The sequence below is a fragment of the Natator depressus genome, chromosome 2, assembly GCF_965152275.1.
Source record: "Natator depressus isolate rNatDep1 chromosome 2, rNatDep2.hap1, whole genome shotgun sequence".
In the NCBI taxonomy this organism is placed as follows: domain Eukaryota; kingdom Metazoa; phylum Chordata; order Testudines; family Cheloniidae; genus Natator; species Natator depressus.
The window spans coordinates 35,128,344-35,150,843 of record NC_134235.1 but is presented as its reverse complement, the minus strand read 5'-3'; the positions used below and the strand labels follow the sequence as shown (position 1 = coordinate 35,150,843).

The window sequence follows — 22,500 nt, the reverse complement described above, 5'->3', positions numbered from 1 at the left end:
CGGCTGAAATGCCTAGAGAACACATGAACGAGTATGAACTGTTTAAATCCAAGGCGAGAGTCAGAATGGGGATAACACCCGAGCAGTCTCGTCGGAGGTTCAGAGCCCTAAGGTGGAAACCAGACGTGTCATTTACCCGACATGCCTACCACATTGTGAAACATTGGGATGCCTGGATATCAGGAGCAAGTGTTGAATCTCCAGTAGATGTGCCCTTCCTAATGCAAATGGAACAGTTCTTAGAGGGTGTTCCTGAGGAAATAGAAAGATACATCCTAGATGGGAAGCCCAAAACTGTAATCGAGGCAGGAGAGATTGGAGCCAGATGGGTGGAGGTGGCAGAGAAGAAAAAAACTGGTCGCAGTTGGAGCGGAGACCAGAAGGGACAACCCCAGACCACACCCTATTACCGGGGGCCGCCCAAAGCCCCACCTACCTCCCAAAGAACCCTCCAGACCCCTTATCGTCCCACCACCCCGTTCTCCAGCAACCCTCCTCACCCCAGTGACCCATCAGCTGGACGATGTTTTAAATGTAACGAGCTGGGGCATGTAAAGGCCAACTGCCCCAAGAACCCCAACAGATTACAGTTCATTGCACCGGAATCACACCAGAGGTCCACAGGCCCAGATACCTCCCAGATACCCTTGGAGCGGAGGGAAACTGTGAGTGTGGGCGGGAAGAAGGTCACTGCGTGGAGGGACACCGGAGCACAAGTCCATGCTTCCTTAGTGGACCCCAATTTAATCAACCCAGAGATCCAAGTGACGATTCAACCCTTCAAGTCCAACTCTTTCGATTTGCCTACAGCCAAGTTGCCTGTCCAGTACAAGGGCTGGTCAGGAATGTGGACTTTTGCAGTCTATGATGATTATCCCATCCCCATGCTGTTGGGGGAAGACTTGGCCAATCATGTGAAGCAGGCCAAGAGGGTGGGAACAGTCACCCGCAGCCAGGCTAAACAAGCCGTGAGGCCTAGCTCTGTTCCGAAAACTTCTATCAGGACCAGGTCAGAGGTGATGGACCCGGACCCCAGACCAATGTCTGCAACAGCAGTAGTGGATCCAGTCCCAGAGACCCAGACGGAACCAGTCCCAGAACCGGAACCAGCCGAACAACCAACACCAGACCGATTGCCAGCACTGAATCCAGTACTTGCAACCTCAACACCAGAGGGCCCCACCGACCCTGAACTGGCAGCAGCCGATAACCCGACACAAGAGGCTCAGCCGGAGCCTGAACCCCAACATAGTGCACCAGCGGAGAGCGGTTCACAGTCAACGGAAACAGCTCCATCCCCTATATCGCTTCCAGAGGGACCAAGCCTAGATCCACAATCCAATGAGGAACTGATGTCTCCAGCATCAAGGGAACAGTTCCAGACCGAACAGGAAGCAGATGAAAGCCTCCAGAGAGCTTGGACGGCGGCACGGAGCAACCCACCGCCTCTCAGCTCTTCTAATCGATCCAGGTTTGTTGTAGAAAGAGGACTTTTATACAAGGAAACTCTTTCTGGTGGACACCAGGAAGACTGGCATCCTCAGAGACAGTTGGTAGTTCCAACTAAATACCGGGCCAAGCTCTTGAGCTTAGCCCATGATCACCCTAGTGGCCATGCTGGGGTGAACAGGACCAAAGACCGTTTGGGGGGGTCATTCCACTGGGAGGGAATGGGCAAGGATGTTTCTACCTATGTCCAGTCTTGTGAGGTGTGCCAAAGAGTGGGAAAGCCCCAAGACCAGGTCAAAGCCCCTCTCCAGCCACTCCCCATCATTGAAGTTCCATTTCAGCGAGTAGCTGTGGATATTCTGGGTCCTTTTCCGAAAAAGACACCCAGAGGAAAGCAGTACATACTGACTTTCATGGATTTTGCCACCCGATGGCCGGAAGCAGTAGCTCTAAGCAACACCAGGGCTAACAGTGTGTGCCAGGCACTAGCAGACATTTTTGCCAGGGTAGGTTGGCCCTCCGACATCCTCACAGATGCAGGGACTAATTTCCTGGCAGGAACTATGAAAAACCTTTGGGAAGCTCATGGGGTAAATCACTTGGTTGCCACTCCTTACCACCATCAAACAAATGGCATGGTGGAGAAGTTTAATGGAACTTTGGGGGCCATGATATGTAAATTCGTAAATGAGCACTCCAATGATTGGGACCTAGTGTTGCAGCAGTTGCTCTTTGCCTACAGAGCTGTACCACACCCCAGTTTAGGGTTTTCCCCATTTGAACTTGTATATGGCCGTGAGGTTAAGGGGCCATTGCAGTTGGTGAAGCAGCAATGGGAGGGATTTACACCTTCACCAGGAACTAACATTCTGGACTTTGTAACCAACCTACAAAACACCCTCCGAACCTCTTTAGCCCTTGCTAAAGAAAACTTACAGGATGCTCAAAAAGAGCAAAAAGCCTGGTATGATAAACATGCCAGAGAGCGTTCCTTCAAAGTAGGGGACCAGGTCATGGTCTTAAAGGCGCTCCAGGCCCATAAAATGGAAGCATCGTGGGAAGGGCCGTTCACGGTCCAGGAGCGCCTGGGAGCTGTTAATTATCTCATAGCATTCCCCACCTCCAACCGAAAGCCTAAGGTGTACCATATTAATTCTCTAAAGCCCTTTTATTCCAGAGAATTAAAGGTTTGTCAGTTTACAGCCCAGGGAGGAGACGACGCTGAGTGGCCTGAAGGTGTCTACTACGAAGGGAAATGTGCTGGTGGTGTGGAAGAGGTGAACCTCTCCATGACCCTTGGGCGTATGCAGCGACAGCAGATCCAGGAGCTGTGCACTAGCTACGCGCCAACGTTCTCAGCCACCCCAGGACTGACTGAACGGGCATATCACTCCATTGACACAGGTAATGCTCGCCCAATTAGAGTCCAACCTTACCGGGTGTCTCCTCAAGCTAGAACTGCTATAGAACGGGAGATCCGGGATATGTTACAGATGGGTGTAATCCGCCCCTCTGACAGTGCATGGGCATCTCCAGTGGTTCTAGTTCCCAAACCAGATGGGGAAATACATTTTTGCGTGGACTACCGTAAGCTAAATGCTGTAACTCGCCCAGACAACTATCCAATGCCACGCACAGATGAACTATAAGAGAAACTGGGACGGGCCCAGTTCATCTCTACCTTGGACTTAACCAAGGGGTACTGGCAGGTACCGCTAGATGAATCTGCCAAGGAAAGGTCAGCCTTCACCACACATCTCGGGCTGTATGAATTTAATGTACTCCCTTTCGGGCTGCGAAATGCACCCGCCACCTTCCAAAGACTTGTAGATGGTCTCCTAGCGGGATTAGGAGAATATGCAGTCGCCTACCTTGACGATGTGGCCATATTTTCGGATTCCTGGGCAGACCACCTGGAACATCTACAAAAAGTCCTTGAGCGCATAAGGGAGGCAGGACTAACTGTTAAGGCTAAGAAGTGTCAAATAGGCCTAAACAGAGTGACTTACCTTGGACACCAGGTGGGTCAAGGAACTATCAGCCCCCTACAGGCCAAAGTGGATGCTATCCAAAGGTGGCCTGTCCCAAAGTCAAAGAAACAGGTTCAATCCTTCTTAGGCTTGGCCGGTTATTACAGACGATTTGTACCGCACTACAGCCAAATCGCCGCCCCACTGACAGACCTAACCAAAAAGAAACAGCCAAATGCTGTTCAGTGGACCGAAAAGTGTCAGAAGGCCTTTAACAAGCTAAAAGCGACCCTCATGTCTGACCCTGTACTAAGGGCCCCAGACTTTGACAAACCGTTCCTAGTAACCACAGATGCGTCCGAGCGTGGTGTGGGAGCAGTTTTAATGCAGAAAGGACCTGATCAAGAATTCCACCCTGTAGTGTTCCTCAGCAAAAAACTGTCTGAGAGGGAAAGCAACTGGTCAATCACTGAAAAAGAATGTTACGCCATTGTCTACGCTCTGGAAAAGCTACGCCCATATGTTTGGGGACGGCGTTTCCACCTGCAAACCGACCATGCTGCACTGAAGTGGCTTCACACCGTCAAAGAAAATAACAAAAAACTTCTTCGGTGGAGTTTAGCTCTCCAAGATTTTGATTTCGACATCCAACACATCTCAGGAGCTTCTAACAAAGTGGCTGATGCACTCTCACGTGAAAGTTTCCCAGACTCAACTGGTTAAAATCGTCCTTGAGATGTGGAAAATATTGTTAGTCTTTATGTACTTGGTAGCATATTTAGAGATGCATGTGTCTTATTAACTCTGTTTTCCTAGAGCTCCAGGAAGAAATCCCAGCCAGTGTTTCACCCTAGCTGAGATTTGGGGGGCGTGTCATAAATAGAAAGGGAAGGGTAAACCCCTTTAAAATCCCTCCTGGCCAGAGGAAATCTCCTCTCACCTGTAAAGGGTTAAGAAGCTAAAGGTAACCTCGCTGGCACCTGACCAAAATGACCAATGAGGAGACAAGATACTTTCAAAAGCTGGTAGGAGGGAGAGAAACAAAGGGTTTGTGTGTCTGTCTACATTTTGTCTTTGCCGGGGATAGACCAGGAATGAAGCCTTAGAACTTTTAGTAAGTAATCTAGCTAGGTATGTGTTAGATTATGATTTCTTTAAATGGCTGAGAAAAGAATTGTGCTGAATAGAATAACTATTTCTGTCTGTGTATCTTTTTTGTAACTTAAGGTTTTTGCCTAGAGGGGTTCTCTATGTTTTGAATCTAATTACCCTGTAAGGTATTTACCATCCTTGATTTCATTAGAATAGAATTCTAATTCTATTTTTATTAAAAGTCTTCTTGTAAGAAAACTGAATGCTTTTTCATTGTTCTCAGATCCAGGGGTTTGGGTCTGTGGTCACCTATGCAAATTGGTGAGGCTTTTTATCCAACATTTCCCAGGAAAGGGAGGGTGCAAGTGTTGGGAGGATTGTTCATTGTTCTTAAGATCCAAGGGTCTGGGTCTGTAGTCACCTAGGCAAATTGGTGAGGCTTTTTACCAAACCTTGTCCAGGAAGTAGGGTGCAAGGTTTTTGGGAAGTATTTTGGGGGGAAAGACGTGTCCAAACAGCTCTTCCCCAGTAACCAGTATTTGTTTGGTGGTGGTAGCGGCCAATCCAAGGACAAAAGGGTGGAATATTTTGTACCTTGGGGAAGTTTTGACCTAAGCTGGTAAAGATAAGCTTAGGAGGTTTTTCATGCAGGTCCCCACATCTGTACCCTAGAGTTCAGAGTGGGGGAGGAACCTTGACAGAGATAAAAACAAAAATAAAATGGTAGCCAGAATTTTTACATTCCCACAGAACTCTTCAAATCCTAAAGGTACCTTGTTCAAAAATTCCTTCTCATACATTTCCTTGGCATGACAATTCCTCTGAGGACTCTTCCATGTCAGGACAGTTTGACAAGCTCTGCCTGGCTGCCTGATGATGTAAAGTTTAATTGGCCGGTGATAGGACAATAATTGGGGAGAACTCTGAATTAGTGCAGAGAATTCTTTCCCAGGTATCTGGCTGGTGGGTCTTGCCCACATGCTCAGGATCTAACTGATCACCATTTTCGGGGTTGGGAAGGAATTTCCCCCAGATCAGATTGCAGAGACCCTGGGGGTGGGGTTGGGGGTGGTTTGCCTTCCTCTGCAGCATGGGGCATGGGTCACTTGCAGGTTTAAACTAGTGGAAAAGGTGGATTATCTGTAACTTTAAGTCTTTAAATCATGATTTGAGGATTTCAGTAAGTCATCCAGAGGTTATGGCTCTATTACAGGAGTGGGTGGGAGAGGTTCTGTGGCCTGAAATGTGCAGGAGGTCAGACTAGATGATCATGATGGTTCCTTTTGGCTTTAAAGTCTGTGAGTTATGAGACTGAACACCCATAAATGCTGTTACCTAGGAAGCTACCTACAGTAGAGTTTGGTTATTCTAAACTGAATGATTAACAAATCATCACCATAGATTTTTTTGTTTTTGTGGCTTGTGCCACCTTCCCTGAGTGAATTAACAGTAGGTTAATTCTGCCATAACTGTGCAGACACACTTCTCAAGGCAGTGCTGCATGTGTTCATGTCACACTCCCTGTCAGTCCCGGCCCTGACTGGGGAAGCTGATGATCCAACCAGTGGACAAAATTCAGTGATTAATCCTGGTCACATGCCACCTGAGGCACATTGCACACATGCTAAGAAGAAACTTTCCTAACACTTTCTATTACAAGACTCTGTTTTCAGCTGGTTATAACTTTGCCAAACCTCAATCATTTGGGCTAAAACTTTCCATGATGATTGTTAGCCTCAGGCAGATTATATTATTATTACTATTATTTAAGTTTAAGATACAATGGTTCATTTGTCTCCAAAAACACTGCACTAAGTATGGACCTGCCAGGGCTCCAAACCTACTCCTCCTGGCTACCACCAGCTACTGTGGTATGAACAACTGGAACGGAGAGCATGGAGACTGTCCCTCTCTGTCACCACAACAATGTACCACAGTATGAACTCTGTCCCCGCTGGGGATGCCAGTCTTCCATCATCCACTTTAACTGGATCACTTCACCACTTTACCAACCTATGGTCTCCAAACCAAACCAATTACTACACCCAGCATTCACAACTCCTTGTGTAGGTGCAGGGTGAGGGAGGTAATCTGGTAAAGGGCTGTGTGCAGAAGTTATGGTGTCTGGTCTGTGGTGTATAGTGGTTGTGATAATGATAAGACTTGCACTTGTAGGTGCAAGAGCATAAGATATGTATTGTTAAGTTGCTTAAATTTTCACAGTTAGGTTTGTATATTAGCTGTTGTTGGTGGGTGTATGAGTCAAAGCAAGTAGAGCAGGTCATTCTTGGCATGGAAATGTTCTCGGGGATCATTGTCCTGACAGAAAAAATTGTCCTGTTTTCTGTTTCTAGGGAGCATGGCACTAATAAAGCAATTTCACTGTGCAACTAAATATCTTCTCTTGCCCAGGAACAAAACAGAATATGTATTAATATAAATGGCAATATGCTCTGTACATCTGAGATTAGAATCTGACTCCTTCATGAACATTTTGAACGATCATGAATTTTTAATATAGCTACTTTATTTCCTTTATAATGTTTTCTTCATGTGTGTGTGTGTGTGTGTGTGTATAAATAGCTATTACTTGGCAAGCTTTATACCATTTATTTTGCCTAATCTGAGGATTATGGTTCCTTTAAAAAAATTTTTTTTGGATTTATATGCATATTTTTATCAGGGAATTTTGGTAAAGCTCCTGGAGAACATAAAGTGGTCAATCAGAATTTAGAGAGATTTATACAGCAGAGAATGTAAGCTGTTACAAGTAGGGTTTTTTTAACCTCAGATCATTGAGCAGTCCTTCTTGAAGCTAAATTAGCCACATCTTGTACTTTGGATTCTTCATAGGTTATTGTGCCCTGTTGTATCTCGATGAAGTATTTTAGTATTCTTCCCCATTGTTGCATTTTACCTTCTATTGTAATTTACTCACTAGATTTCTCAAATCTGCTGTGTTTATTATCTAATTCAGTGTTGTACTTCTGTAGCCTTTGAACCCGTTGATTATTATGGTGTATGCAAGTAATTAACGGCCAATGGTACTAAGCTTCCTCATTATTCCCACATTCTCTATTAGTCCCCCCTTACTCATAAGCAGATGATCCAGATGCATTCTTCTCTGCTTGAATCTTCTATCTTACTTGTTAGCCTAAAGCAATCTTGTTCATTAAATCCTGCATAGCTATATATTAATATGAAGATATAGTGCTTTTTGCAGTGTAGGTCAACATGTAAATAAGTTAAGCAACAGACACATTAGTGTTATCTCCAAATTACACAGAACATTCAAAAGGTACCTCAGTCACTGCTGTGTGACCAAAAAGAGAAAAATAACATTCAGATTACAACTTCCAAAGTACCTTCAATTTAAAGCCCTCAAGATTGCTTACAAATATAATTCAAGCCTCCTGTGTGTGTGATTATTCCCAGTTTACAAATGGGGAAACAAAGGCACAGAGAGAAAGAGGGTATGCAGCTTGCCAGAGATCATATAACAATTTCACAGCAGAGCAGGAAATATATTCCTGGGGCCAGAGCCTCAGTTGGTAGAAAGTCACTGGAGCTACGCTGACATATAACAGATGAGGATCTGGCTCCAGATCTTCTGAATCACAGTCTTGTGATTCAAGAAGACAGAGACAATTCAACCAAATTGCTGCATATGTAAAGCATTTCTTGAAAGCATGAAAAGAAATTAGCCAATTAAAATAGCGATCTTAATTAATTAGTTAATTTTTACATAATAAAAAAGCAGTTACCCTGGTTTGTCTGAGTCTGGTTTCAGACTGTGGGCCAGATCTTCAGATGCTATGAATCAACATAACTGAAGAATGGAGCTATACCAATTTATACTAGCTCAGGATCTCACTCTCAGAGTTCTCATTTTAGCACCTGTGCTAGTCACCTAAAAGAGAAAAATTTTGATCAGTAATGCCAGAACATGAACGTGTGTATATGTATAACTGAAAAGCCATATGTGAATTGTGGGATAGTTTGTAACTTTGCACAAAGCCCTGAGTACAGAATCATAGAATATTAGGCTTGGAAGAGACCTCAGGAGGTCATCAAATCTAATCCCCTGCTCAAAGTAGTTGTAACAAACTTCAGCTGGAGTCAGAAAAGAAATCTAGTAAAGCAAAAATAGTGCTGTGCAGGCTTAATTCAACTATTAAAATGGTCTGTTGAGGTTCAGAGTGCCTTCAGATTTAAGGAATGTTTTGATCTCTTCAATCCAAGTGGTATGTATCTATCTATGTTGACATTCCAGTTATGAGAATCATCTCACCAAGTTTTAGTTAAATCTAATAGATTATAGTCTCCATCATTTCTCCTACTTTTTCTTGTTTTTATCCCATATTCTGACAGTTGTTCATAGACACTTGAGTGCTAATTAATGCACAGTACTTATCTTATTCTTCAGTATCAGTTACAAAAAATCAAATAGTTTAAATCTTCTTTCTTGTTTTGAGTTTGTGTTTTGGGAATACATGAAAAATTTCTTCAGTTATGCAAAACCTTCCCTGTTCTTCTCATATACCTAGTTTAACACCTGTCTAACAAGCAATATACCACATCTGAATCCAATTTACAACCCATGTGAAGACCAGCTAATTCATTCAATCACCTCTCATCAAGAACTGTTCCTTAAATCCAAACACCACTTTTTTATACTGTTAGTCTTTACTATCAGTCTCATACCTCTTTCACTTTTACTTAACACTGAATGTCTGAGAAGATAAGCTACATCAATTCCAAATTCAGTTCCTGAAATCATTCTTGATTATACTAATATTCCTTCACAGGTGTCATTTATTCTCACATGGATTACAATCACTGGGAATTTTCTATAGTTCATGAGGATATCAAACATTATTTTATAACATATTTTGTGCTGACATCCAGGAAAAGGCAGGCAATCCTGTTTTCATCTGGCCCAAAGATATCTTGTGGCATATTTCTCACGATGGATTCATTAATCAGGACTACTTGCTGCTTCTTTCTGTTTGATGGTTGCCATGCAGTGCTTGTTGTTAACTATTTAGGGCCAGCTACTTACCTCCCGTGGGCTCTCATCATTGGAATTTTCTTCTTTCTTGTCAATTAGACTAGACATTGTGGATATCAGTGTGAGATGGCTGCCTGCGCATTTCTCTTTTGCTCTTCCTTTAGTTTCTAGTCTTTCTAGATGTTGTATTCTTCAGCCTTCCTTTATATCATGTCTCCATTCCATACAGGTTTTCAGTTTTTCATAACTCTCTTGATAATCATTTCATTTAATCTCTAACCATTTCAGTTTTCTGTATGTCTTTCAGTGATTTAGCTGCCATTTGAGTCCACCTGTGTCTCCAGAGTAAAAATATACTTGCACTTCATCTATAGCTTTCTTGATCTTTGTTCACAAACAAAAAAGGAACCTATGCCATGAAACTGTCTTAGATCTTTCAATAGCCATTCTTTATGGCAGTTTGCTATTACTGCAGGTTGTCTTTTGTTTGGAACCCATTAATATCAGGATACTCTGTTTTTGCTGATACAGACTAACATGGATACCACGCTGAAACATGAATTAACAATGAGGAGTCCTTGTGGCTGTTAATTCATGAACTCCCTGTTTCCAACTTGTAGTTGACCTCTTTTAATGTAATAGCCCAGATGGTTGCACTAGTTGGTACCCCAGTTTACCACACAGCACCTAATTTCTACTCAGATCAAAGTCATTTTAGCCATCATCCCAGCTGGCCTTTCAGAGTTTTACTTGCCCTTTTATAAATACTTGGGAAATCATTCAGCTGCTTTCCTCCTATATTTCTTTCCTTATTCACAAATTCAATACAATGATTTTGGTTCAGATCACAGTTCACACTTCCACAGTCACTCCCTTTAAAGAGACTCAGATGAACTCAAAAGTGTAGCATAATGAATGGTCTCAACATTTTTATTACAAATTCATTTTAAAAGGAAAACATTCTGTGTATGTAGTCTAGCTATGCCAATATTCACTAGTCACACTCATATCAAACTTGAGTTTTGGGTGGACTCTGTTGAACGCTTCCCTTCTCATCTGGCATCTCAAAGCCCAGCTTCATCACTTAAGAGACCACAGTGTTTTTTATTCTTTTAAGATGCCTTCATGACTCTTTTATTTTCATCCTTTTTGTTTACATCAAAGGGCTTGTGCTTGGAGAACAATGGAAGCTGATTTATGCATGTAGGTGCAGGAGATGTATTTCTCATCCATTCAGCTATTTATTGATTCACTTTACAATAAGGAAATTAACTTTTGATTTCTGTTACCAATCATGGAATTTCACAACATCCATATCTTATATTTCCTGAAATACTCACCTGCTTAAACACCACTTACATGCTGATATGACTGAGCTGTTAGGAAAAATCTTTGTATAGCTCACAAGGCCTGAATACATTATTAATCATGGCTGAATACTAATTGAATGTGAAAAAAATTAATTTGGCTTTGAATATTTATGTTTTTAGTAGATATTGCTGTACAGGAAGTGGACTAGCATACTGTATGTGCATCATCTCTATGATACAACAAGGATAAACACTCAATTATAAGGCACTATTAAAATGTCTAAATATCTGTGCTATTTATTTCATATTCAGGAGGACTAGGCAGGAGAGAAGAGTGCCTAATACATATTATGACGACACTACCCATACTCCTGAAAGGTATTTTCATTTATATAGTAGAAATAGATAAGTTTCAGTAATATAACATTTTGTGAGCAGTGTACTGTAGAATTATGAATTGGCCAAGAATCATGATACTGAAATTTACAATGCATTTCATGGAGTATTGTTTAAATTTGGAGCAATCAGGCTTCATGGTTTGAAATGCTAAATGTTATTTTAGCACTACATGAACTACTTTCTGTATTTTAACTAAAAATGTTACCAGGAAACATGTTTATTGGTAGGGAGGAGTGGGGGAAAATACCAACAATTTAGGTGAGTTAGGTGGTTTCCCCCTTAATTACAATATGCCTCCCATAGCTAGGATTTTAAAGTAATTTTATTGTTAAAAGGGCAGTGTAGTTTTCTCAGTTGTATTATTTTAAGGCTCTGATCCAGCAAAGTGCTTAAGCATGTGCTTAACTTTAAGCATGCAAGTAGTTGCATTGATTTCGGTGTGATTAAGCACATGCTTGAGTTCTTTGCTGAATTGGAGACTAAGTCAGTATTGTCCCTCCTAAATTTTGGAGTGTATCTGAAAATTTGCACAATTCTGAGACTACATCTAGTCAGCTCAAAAGTGTGAGAAGAGTTGAGAGAATTGATAACTCATTAACCACAAGCAATTTATTTAGTCTACATTCAAACCTCATACACAAATACAATCATATTTATATCCCTTTTGTAAAATTTAGTTTCATATTTATACATTACAATTGTCTACAGTAAAAGACCTCTACAATATTTTAAAATAGAGGTTTGATGTTTTATTGAATATATTTATTAAAATATAATTAATACAAACAATTAATTTCCTAAAATCAAGATAGTCTTGATCATTTCATAAATAGCCACCATTACAACTTTATAATTAATACAGCACTGATTTAGTTTTAAATGCTGTTATTAATAAAAATAAAGACACAAAAAGGGTTGAATTTAACTCAGTTAGAAAAACTCTTGTTCTCTGAGTATCCAGGTGTTCCATCTCCTTTTTTCCCTGCTGAGTGACATCCACTCCTTACTTTGTTTTTACGATATGGTGTAGAACTTCAGCTAGATTTCTTTCAAGAAATGCCAGTTCTCTTCCTAAAATTATTATATTATAAATAATTAAAAATAAATGTAAGCATAATAATCATAATAATGCAAATTACTTATTAGGCAAGGTCATTGAGTTAGAATGGAATATGAACCATTCCAAGGCCATGGAGTCATGATGCAGACAACATAAGTTTATTGTATTTTATTTATGTATTGCAATTTTTACCAAATGGTCTCATCCACTGCTCTGGATGCATCTACATCCAGTCCAAAATATCCCCAATAAAAAGAAAGCCAAAGATCAGACCAACTCAGTTGCACCAAATCCCTGCGATCAAGGCAACTAGAACTTTACCACACCCTAACCCATCATCTTACTCCTATCCCTAAGGAAAAGGCTGAAGGAACAAATGGGCATTTCAGTATGACCTGGAAGTAAACAAATTCTCAGTTTAGCAAACTGATATGAGAATCAGATTTCACAGTTGAGGACCCCTAACTGAAAATGCACCTCTCCCCCACCCCTAGCATTCTCCCAATTTAACTAAGATATTGAGTACCGAAGATGATCTCAATTGTCATGTTAAAATATGAAAAGAGATGGAATCTCAAAGGTAACCAAAGATCCAACCCAGTTAGGGATTTACAGATTAAAATCAGCAATTTTGAATTTCACCCAGAAATGGATTGAAAACCAGTGAAGATCACCAAGGATAACTCACCTCCTCTGAGAAACACCCTTTAATGAATGGACCATCGTGTTCGATGGTTTCAGAGCAGTCCTAAGAAGTAGCTTCCTGTAGCATGCATTGCAGTAATCCAAACCTGAGTTGACAAAATAGCAGATACAAATTTTGAACCTGAAACAAAAGTTTGCAACATGTTGGTCAAGCACACATGATCAGGAGCACTCTTGCATTCTGCTATATCCTGATAATCCAGAAGCTGGTGGGTCCTGTGTAAATTGCCCTCATTCAAGTCTTGGTCCTGGCCAGATACTACATAACCCCATCAACTGCTCCAGCCCAGTTTGATATGAAAAGGAGATGAACTGCTGAGTGACATCCATATAGTAAAGACGCAAGTAAAGCCCATACCACTTCATTGTCTTCCCGCAACTACCGAATACACACATTAATCAGGAAGGGTGACGGCAAAATTATGTGATACCCCACATGAGGTTGCTCCAGTACTATACCCTGAGACCTCAGAGGAAACAACTGTGTCACTCAAGAACTACTCCATCCATCCTTGCCATGGTTTGCAATAGTTTCAGCAAAAACCTTGTGTTCATCAGTATCAAAATCACTAAGAGGTTCAGCATGGACACTTGGTCTGGAATTTTCAATGGAGCCTAGAGAAGTTAGGTATCCAACTCCCTTTGACTTTCAAGGATCCCAGAGACTTAATTGGATCAGTGATCCATGAAACCACTGTAGTCTCAATGTTACATACCCAGGCCACTTGCAGGAGATCTGAGGATTCCATGTAGTACCAAAGTTGATTTGCATCACCATTTCTCTAACCCAGAGTTATATGAATTGCACATGTTTCCAGAGTTTTAGGGTAATGAATGATAAGAAGATTATCATGTGGTTTCTGGAAGAAGGACAGGTTTTTAACTTAGAGGTTGTGACTCCATCTGCCCAGAATCTCTTTTTCCCGTTCTGCTTCCGTTCAAACATAACCTTTCTGCAAACCGCTTGATGTTGTTTTGACTGATGTTGCTGATGTCATGTTACACATGTTTAAATCATTTAGCCCAGCTAGAGCAGTGCAGAGTAATAATGATTGTCATTTCATTGATTTTTCATTGTGGAGGCTGAATAGAATGCAACACCCCCCTCCCGCCTCCCTCCAAAACAAATAAAAAATCCCACCAAAAAAAAACCCTTCAATACATAACAGTAAACAGAATTTTAAAAATTGCTTTACTATTTAGAGGTGTTTTTAGGACATAGGTAAAAAAATGGTTTGGCTTACAGTATATGGCTTTTAAGTTTGACACTATCTCTCTATGGTCTAATCTTAAAAGTATTCCACACACACTCAAAGACAATGGAAGTATTGCATGCAAAGGCATTGAAGGATCAAGCCTTAAAGAAAGAAGTTAATAGTTAGGCAAACTTGCTGAAAATGATAGAATTCACTTACTGAAATATATTGGGAATTAGATCTGGAAAAAAATATACATAACTGTTGCCAGAAAGTGCCTGTTTTTCTTAATACCTCTTAGCAAAGAAGAGGAAATGCAGAAAACATATTGGAAGCAATTGAAAAAAATCTCCAGATTAGTGAGAAGCAAATATGACACATGAATTATAGTGTTTTTAATACTACCTATATTTATTTATAACACCTCTTTATTTTAACTGCATTGTAAAGGTGGTACAATGGTGCAAGTTCATGGGCAGATCATGTAGTCAATGGTTCAGCTGAAAACTATGGGTAAGTAAAGAGTGTAGTGATACTGAATATGTGTTCCTAATCTGCTTGTAGAGTTGACTAACTGTAGTAACCAATTTTATTTCTGATGTCATGTAAATCATCCTCCATTTCTTTCTCTATTGATCCCAAAAAAGGCATATTTGTTGGCTTGTCTCTTTCCAAGGTTTCCATTATGAGGACAGAAAAAACAGTGATGATGCTTGAACTACTTTATGTGAATCTTTTTAATATGTTGGGTTGTTCTTGAGAAAAAGGATTATGGTGGACGAAGGACACATACAATTTGGAACAAGATAAATTAAAGTCCAATATTGAATTTAGCTTAAAGAATTTGGACCTGATCCTACCAGCCCTTACTGCAGTGAGCAGCCCCATTGGGTACTGGTTGAGTGGGATCTTGGAGGATCAAGCACAGAGTGTGATGCATATAGTGGTCAGTTCTGAAGTCCTTACTCCCATTGATTTACTGGGAATTTTTCTATAGTGAGAGCTGGTTAAGGTCTTCATCAGTGGACCTGCAGTGTTTCTTTTCTTTTCTTTTCTTTTATGTAAAACTCCTTATATTTATTTTAGGATAAATATGAATTAATTATGTAAAAATAATAACCACTCATCTGTCTCTGTCCTATAATATTTTAAATATCAAAAATATGTTTTAAATTACACAAAATAAAGCCTGTAAATATAAATGGATATTTGAAATGCAATATGTATTGTGCCAATTTTTCAAATATAAAGTAGTGTAGAAAAAATTCCATAACCATTGAAAGAGTACAAAGTTATATTTTCATTTTGTTTCATTAGTAACATTATTTGTGTCTCTAGTATGGAAATGGTGTATTTACTCATTTTTCTATAGCAGCACAAAGTAGACATTTAACTTTGCAGAACTATTTAGTCAAATGTATGTTTGCCTGTATAAAACAGATGTGCAAGACTCAAGCTGTGCTGATCAGAATATTATAGACTGTACAAGTGTGAATGATTGACCCGATATATTGAAAGAAATTGTAGATACATGATCACTTATTTTAATATCTTTAAGACTAAAGATTTTACTAAAATAGTAATTTGTATTTGCTCTGTGTGTTCCACTGTTAATGAGAAATTTTTTGTTTGTTAGCCATCTAGTCTGGCATCCTTGTATATCACAGGCCCCCAACACCACCCACTCTGAGAATTATGACAAAAGTAAAAAAAATTAATCAGTGTTCCTACTCCGCAGCTATGTTTGTAACAGACTTTTGGATGGGCCCCAGAGCAACATCACCCAATGTACTTTCAGGTCCCTTTTCTTTCTGTGCACTCACCTGCCTGCTGACTCTTCAATTTCAGTTTTACTGGTAGTGGGGAACATCCTCTTGCAGAGCCTGGGGTAGAGCATGTATGTGAGATCCCCCTGGAACAGTGCATGAGTAGCATGCAGATGATCATCAACAAAACAGTCAAACAAGATGCTTTCAAATGCACAAAGTAAACAAGCTGAAATGAGAGAGAAAAATTGAATGCTTTCTATTATCTTTTTCTGTCTAGATATATAAGATATTCCTTGTGACAGTATTAGGTACAAAATGTTCCACTGATTGTTTTCCAATTTGGCAGTTTCCCTTCAAGACAAGCTTCCATCAGCACATCTGTAATTAAATCAGCAGTTGTAGTATAAAAATATATTTGCATTGAAAATTGACATACCAGGTCCTAGCTCCTTCTTGTTTTTCTTAACTCCATATTATAAAAAATATTAATTTGGTCAATTTAAACTAAAGCTCTGTAGTGCAAAAAAAAAAAAGTTGTAGGTCTAAGCTGTTTTGTTGCACTAGAAACTTAAAATACCTTTATTATTTATCTGATATTTCTTAGGCTCAGCTCATAATAGAGGTTAATATGGTAGGTAGAGAGGAAAAAATAACCACAGTTTATAATTCAAGAAACAATTTGTGTTGGTACTCTGTGTACCAATTTAAATTAAGATCAGCACGGCTGTTACAAAAAAGCAAAAGTTGGTTTGGGACATATATGGTTCAATTTGACATTTAAGCAGACCATAAAGAATATTTTGAATATTTTAAAAATCCTTAATAATTATGAAACAAATTCCATTATTATCAGAGGAATTAAACAAGGGATTTTGGACTTTGAGTCAAATCTTGACCTTTTTTAAAGTCAATGGCAAAACTCCCATTGACTTCAATGGGGCCAAATTTTCACCCTGCAAGTGGTCCCATTGAGATATGGCAGTATGGTCTGGTGCATAAAGTTAAGCAGATGCATAAACCTTTCCAGAATTAGAGCTTTTGTGTGGACTCTTACAATTATAGTTAAAGATCTGCCGGGGTATCAGTCAGCAAATTACTACCAAAAATAAAGGAAAATTAAATCAGAAATTGTGTTATTAGTAGCATGTAAGATTTAAAACAAAATCCCAGAAGCAAGGAAATTCAGAGCAGAGGTTGAACCTTTGTCACTAACTACTTGTGGGCTGAATTATATATCATGTGTTTATCCAAATGTAGTGTTCAACCCTGAAAGATTCTGTGCACGCAAACCCAGTCCAGCAAAACACTCAAGTTTAATTCTGAGCCTGAGAACAGTCCCATTGACATCAGTGGTAATACTCATGTGGTTAAGTGTTTTGCTGGATTGGACTAGAGTGTTCAGCACCTTTAAGGAATGAGCCCTTATTGGACATTATTTCTGTTTGTATTGCCTGATATATCCCTTAATTCTCATTCATTAAATTACATGTTCAGTAGGGAATTTTGAAAATTGCTACTGTGCATATACATCTTTCCATTTTAAGGTGCCATTTTTATTAAATATTTCAGAGCTTTTCAGTGAGTGGGTGAATTTACATATACACTGAATTACCTAGGGGAAAATAACATTTTAAACATATAAGACTTAGTTGTGGATTTGCATGCTTGAATAGTTTTAGTATTTCCATTAACATTGGTGTGATTATTTTTTTAAGAGGTATAGTATACTCAGTTGTAGGGAATGGGCTATGCAAGAGGAGAAGGCAGCAGAAGAGAAGCAAGATTAGAGGGTGAGATTCAAAAGTGGTTGTTGAGATACAAAGCACTGCTGAAAGGCAGCTGTGATCCTGTAGGTGATGGGAGGAGGGAGAAGAGGTCCCATGAGTACAAGAAACCTGGGGTGATTTTTTTTACAATTAATGGATTCAAAATTATAAGAAAAGGTGTTTACATTTGTTCACATTCATAGTGAAAGGATACCTTGCATAAATGTCCGACTGCTCAAATTGGTTTTTCAAAGATTTTTTTATATTAAAATTTAAAATTAAGGTGCCATGCCAAAATAAAAATAAGTCAAACCATGCCATTGTATGCATGTGAGATTGGTATCCTTATTTTTTGAAAAATAATCTTAGGTCTTGTCCACACAGAGACATAGTGCATGGCAAGACGGGGTGTAAATCTACTGTGCAGTAGCCTGCTGAGTACCAACTGGCCCTGTGGACCCCACTACTGTGCACTAAAAGTTCTGTAGTGCACTCTGACGTCTGCTGTTTGAAACAGCAGTAAGTCAAAGTGCACTGCAGCACTGTTAGGTCTTGTCTTCACTGCAACAGTTAGCTTGAGTTAGTACACTGAGGTTACTGCTTTCAAGATACCATAGCTTGAATGAGAGGGACCACACTTCAAAACAGCACTGGAGTTACACAGTGATTTGATTAGCAGCACACTGATTGGATTAGAAGAGTGATTGGATTAGCTGCTGCTGAGTTGCTGTAACTTGAGCTGTTGCAGCCTCACCGCATTAGTAGCTGGAGCATCAGCATCACTCAGGTCTCAACCTACCCACTCCTGACCAGTCAGCTAGCTCAAGGCCAAAGCACCACTTCACTCAAGCTAGAGATTTTTGTGTGGACAGGAGTCAAATTAGGGGTAAAACTCCAGTTATAACTCAAGCTAACTGTGCTATGAAGACACACCCTTAGTGCACTGTATCAGGGTCCATATGGCCAGTTAGTGAACAGCAGGCTAGTGTGCGCAGATTTATACCCAGCTTGCTGTGCATCAAGATCCTTGCTGTGGACAAGCCCTTAAAGTCTAAAAGTGGAAAGTGGGATCCTTTAAATTAAGCTAACAGTGTCATCACCTCATGGTGCTGTGTCTGCTTTCATTTAAAGTAGTATTAAATATGATCTGCGACAACTGGAGATTTATTTAGAAAGATTTATTAATAATTAGAAAGTCCTGAATCCCCTTTCTGAACAGTACACACACTACTTGTACTAAATCTTGGAAGATAGTGAGATTTTTTTGAAATATTTAAACTGAGATATAATGTAAGAAAAAGCTATTCAGGTAACTTTTAGAAGTATTTTAAAAATGTATTAGTTATTTTTTCTCTTTTCTTCCAAGACCTATGTTGTTGAACTCATGAAATTATTAAGAACTGGGTAAAGCCTTGCAATGGGTTAAAACTTCATCAAACTGATGTGTGAATGTGCCTTTCATTTAAGGTAGTTGTAAGAGATATTTAAGGGGCACACCTAAAACAAGACCAAATAGTGTGTGCTTGGAAACTAGCACCATGTGTGTGGGAGATTCCACTTGGTATTGTGATCAAGTGTGTGGATGTGTGTGAGGGAAAGCAGAACACACACAAGCTGAGAACACATGAGACTAGAGAAAGAGGAAGAGTCAAAAAGCAAGCAAGTCCAGCAGGAGCCTGTGAGCACAGGGTGACCCTGGGAAAAGTTAGAGAGAGAGATTCTCAGCATGTTGGCTAAAGAGACTTGGGGCTGTAAGCTAAGAAACTGCTCCTCTTTCTTTTGATTCCTCCTTCATATGTTGAAGCAGGACTTTGTATATTCCTTGTAAATAAACAAAATTGCATCAAAGAATACCAGTCTCCATCAATTTCTGCTTCCAAATAGAATGTCCCCAGGGCCCTGAAATTTGACTAGCCGCTCAGGTCAAAGATGGACAACAGTATTAAGTGAATTTATAGGAAGAAAAGATAGGAAAAAATGGACCAAATCAATTTTTAAAAACTTCCTAAAATATTTCTGTAATAGTATTTCTAACATGAACAGATGACATGAGACCATGGTGTGGCATAAAGGTTTTATTGGCATGACTAGTGTAATTCACTCATGGCATTGTTCATATGTAATGCACCCATCCCAAACTGATGTCAATGAAGAGTCAGATAATGAGTGTAGTTCCACTGAAAATCTTTATACTATATCATCACTTATTCTCTTTATAGTTATCACACAGATACCATAGTATATGACATTAATATATGATTGACTATTCACGTACATTACTTTATTTATATTTTATTTACTGGAGTTGATGCAAGCATTGAATTCTTTTCTGCACTAAGTATTATTTGAGAACATACTTTTATATTATGTTAAGCTTCTTCATAGGTATTTGCTTTTGATCCTCGTAAAAATGAAATTACCCTGCAGCTGCTAACTAGTTATTTCTCTATCTCTGTGTGGTTACAATGAACTGCTTCTTCACATCTTCACACACTTCCTGTTACAATATTCATGAATCAATGGTTATTACTAGAAATCTCACTTTTTGCAGACATGCTTATTTATGTTATGCTAACAGAGGATCTTGTGTCTGTGACTAAACAGCAAAGTTCCTATAGCTAGTAGAAGAACAGCATGTCCAAGGATTGAAATCCAGCAACCTTCCACGGACACTGACAGGTATCCCATTGGATAGTAGCTGGCCTATTCTTGAAGTAGTGACTATTAGATATTGTACCTTTTGTATTTCTCTTGTTATTTGCTAAGTGTTTCTAGAAGTAGTGAAAGCCTGATATGATCACAAAAGTTGCATTAAAATCCCTTGCATAGTGTACATTTATACTGCTGTTTCTTCAGTTCTTTGTTATGAGGACATATTAACTACTTTTGAAATTTTAACAAACTGTGATTTTAACTGGCCTGCTGCTATAATCTACTTTTATGTATTGTGCACAGTAAAATGAATATTGCACATGGGATGGCAGCTGAAATATGGGAAGAACATCCAATTGTTTTGGGAAGTAGTGAGATGCTTGTGTGCTTGCACTGACAGCTTTTATGATTATTCACTATTGTTTGCCTCCTAAAAGTCTTTCTGTATGAATGCACTTAGATAAACTACTATTTATTCATTTGATGAAAATTCTCCTTTTTACTTGTTAAAAAAAGTAACATTAATTTTTGAATAATTAAAAATGAGAAATGCTCACTTTGTGCGTCGAAAAAATTATTAACTTTGGACATTCCCAGAATATGAGCATGAACCAATGCACATAAGTTAGTACTTAACTCAAGGCTTATAGCCCCTCAGGTTAGATGGTAGTGAACAGAAATTACAATTATTACTGTATACTAGAGGTGACTTTCTTATAACATCTTGGTAATTCTAAATTTTGGCCTTTTAAAATGTTTATTTTAAATGTAGAATAGCCAGAGTGCTGTTCTACATGGTGGCTTACTGAAAGCTGAAACTTTGTCAGTGTGATCGATATGCTTGGTTAAGATGTAAACACCTACTGATCCATTCTTCCGTCAGTGCGTGGGAGAATTATGTGCGCAAATCTCCCACACACTGATAAGAGAATAGACCACCTAAAGTGAATGTTCTTTGCCAGTAGATATAGAAGGATGGTGAAGTAGGTAGTACTAAAGGAGAAGTGGGAGGCCATACTGACATTTCATTAGATTTAAAAATGAAAACCTTTGCACAAAGGCTGTTGGTAATGCAAAGGAGCAAAACACTTTAAGTAAAGCTGTGGGTGTTGGATAGCTTTAACTTTGACTATCTATTTTTCCCCTTTAAAATGGCTTTCAGTAGTCATATGCAATAAGTTATATTCATATTGGATGGGATTTTCAAAAGCACCTTAGTGACTCAGGCACTCGTGTCCTACTGAAAGTCAATTGAGAGTAGGATGTATGCCCCTTAGTCACTTAGGGGTTTTACAAATTTCATCCATCCACTGTTATGGCCAGATTGTGACCAATACAGCCACGTATTATAGGTGATGTGAAGCTGCATTTCTGCAGCTGGTTCTTTGGTTGGCATTGCATCTCTTCTGCAGATTACAGCATGTGCACCCCGTCTGAAGAGGGTGCAAGGACCAAGCCCTGCCTGACCCCAGATAGCAAACCAAACTCCTACAGTGTGCAGAGACTGCCTCTCTTACAGAGATGAGCACAGGAAAGCAGCACTAGTCCTACAAGGATTTTCGCATTCCTTTAGTATAAGAACTTCTGTTGTGCTTGACCCCTCTGTGGAAGGCAGAAGGAAGAGAGAAAGATGTTCCTTGTGCCAACTCCTTCTCTTTCCCACCTGCACAAGGACTAGGCACAGTCTGGCTTTAGTCATGCACTGTTTTTAGAATTCAGGTCTCGGGGTGAATTGCTTTCTTCAGAATTTATTTCTGTAACCAGAGAAAGCTTATTTCTTCACCACCATGTGGATGCTTGACTCCCTTACTCATCATCTGTAGCACTGAGACCCTTCTTTAAATGGCTATCTAAGCTAAGCAACATCTATTACAAAGCTAAGGTTACACTTCTTTGTTTATCCACAATGTTAAAGAAGCGAGACAGTGGATGTTTTGGCTGATCAAGCTTCCCATTCAGAAACAGAATTGATAGAGCCAGAAGAAGACATGAGGTAATCTTTGTGGTTTTGTGCCAGGCTAGTTTTACTTCTCCCCTGATTGTCAGTGCCTTTAGTTTATAATTACCATTGTGTGTCTCATTGTGGTGTGTTTGTTTGTTAGGAGCTTTAGAAGTAGGGTA

At 39.6% G+C, this 22,500-nt stretch overlaps 1 protein-coding gene across 27 annotated transcripts in view; it reads left to right on the top strand.

Annotated features, from left to right (window-relative positions):
* Positions 1-22,500, top strand: part of RIMS2 (regulating synaptic membrane exocytosis 2) — a 737,938-nt gene that overhangs the window by 529,792 nt on the left and 185,646 nt on the right. For 4 of the 27 annotated variants that reach the window (XM_074943965.1, XM_074943967.1, XM_074943971.1 and 1 more), the window contains 2 exons: positions 11,145-11,210; positions 14,643-14,705. The exons of the other annotated variants lie outside the window; for them this stretch is intronic. In XM_074943965.1, the coding sequence (XP_074800066.1) occupies positions 11,145-11,210; positions 14,643-14,705 (129 nt within the window). The remainder of the gene's footprint in view (positions 1-11,144; positions 11,211-14,642; positions 14,706-22,500) is intronic. 27 annotated transcript variants of the gene reach the window in all.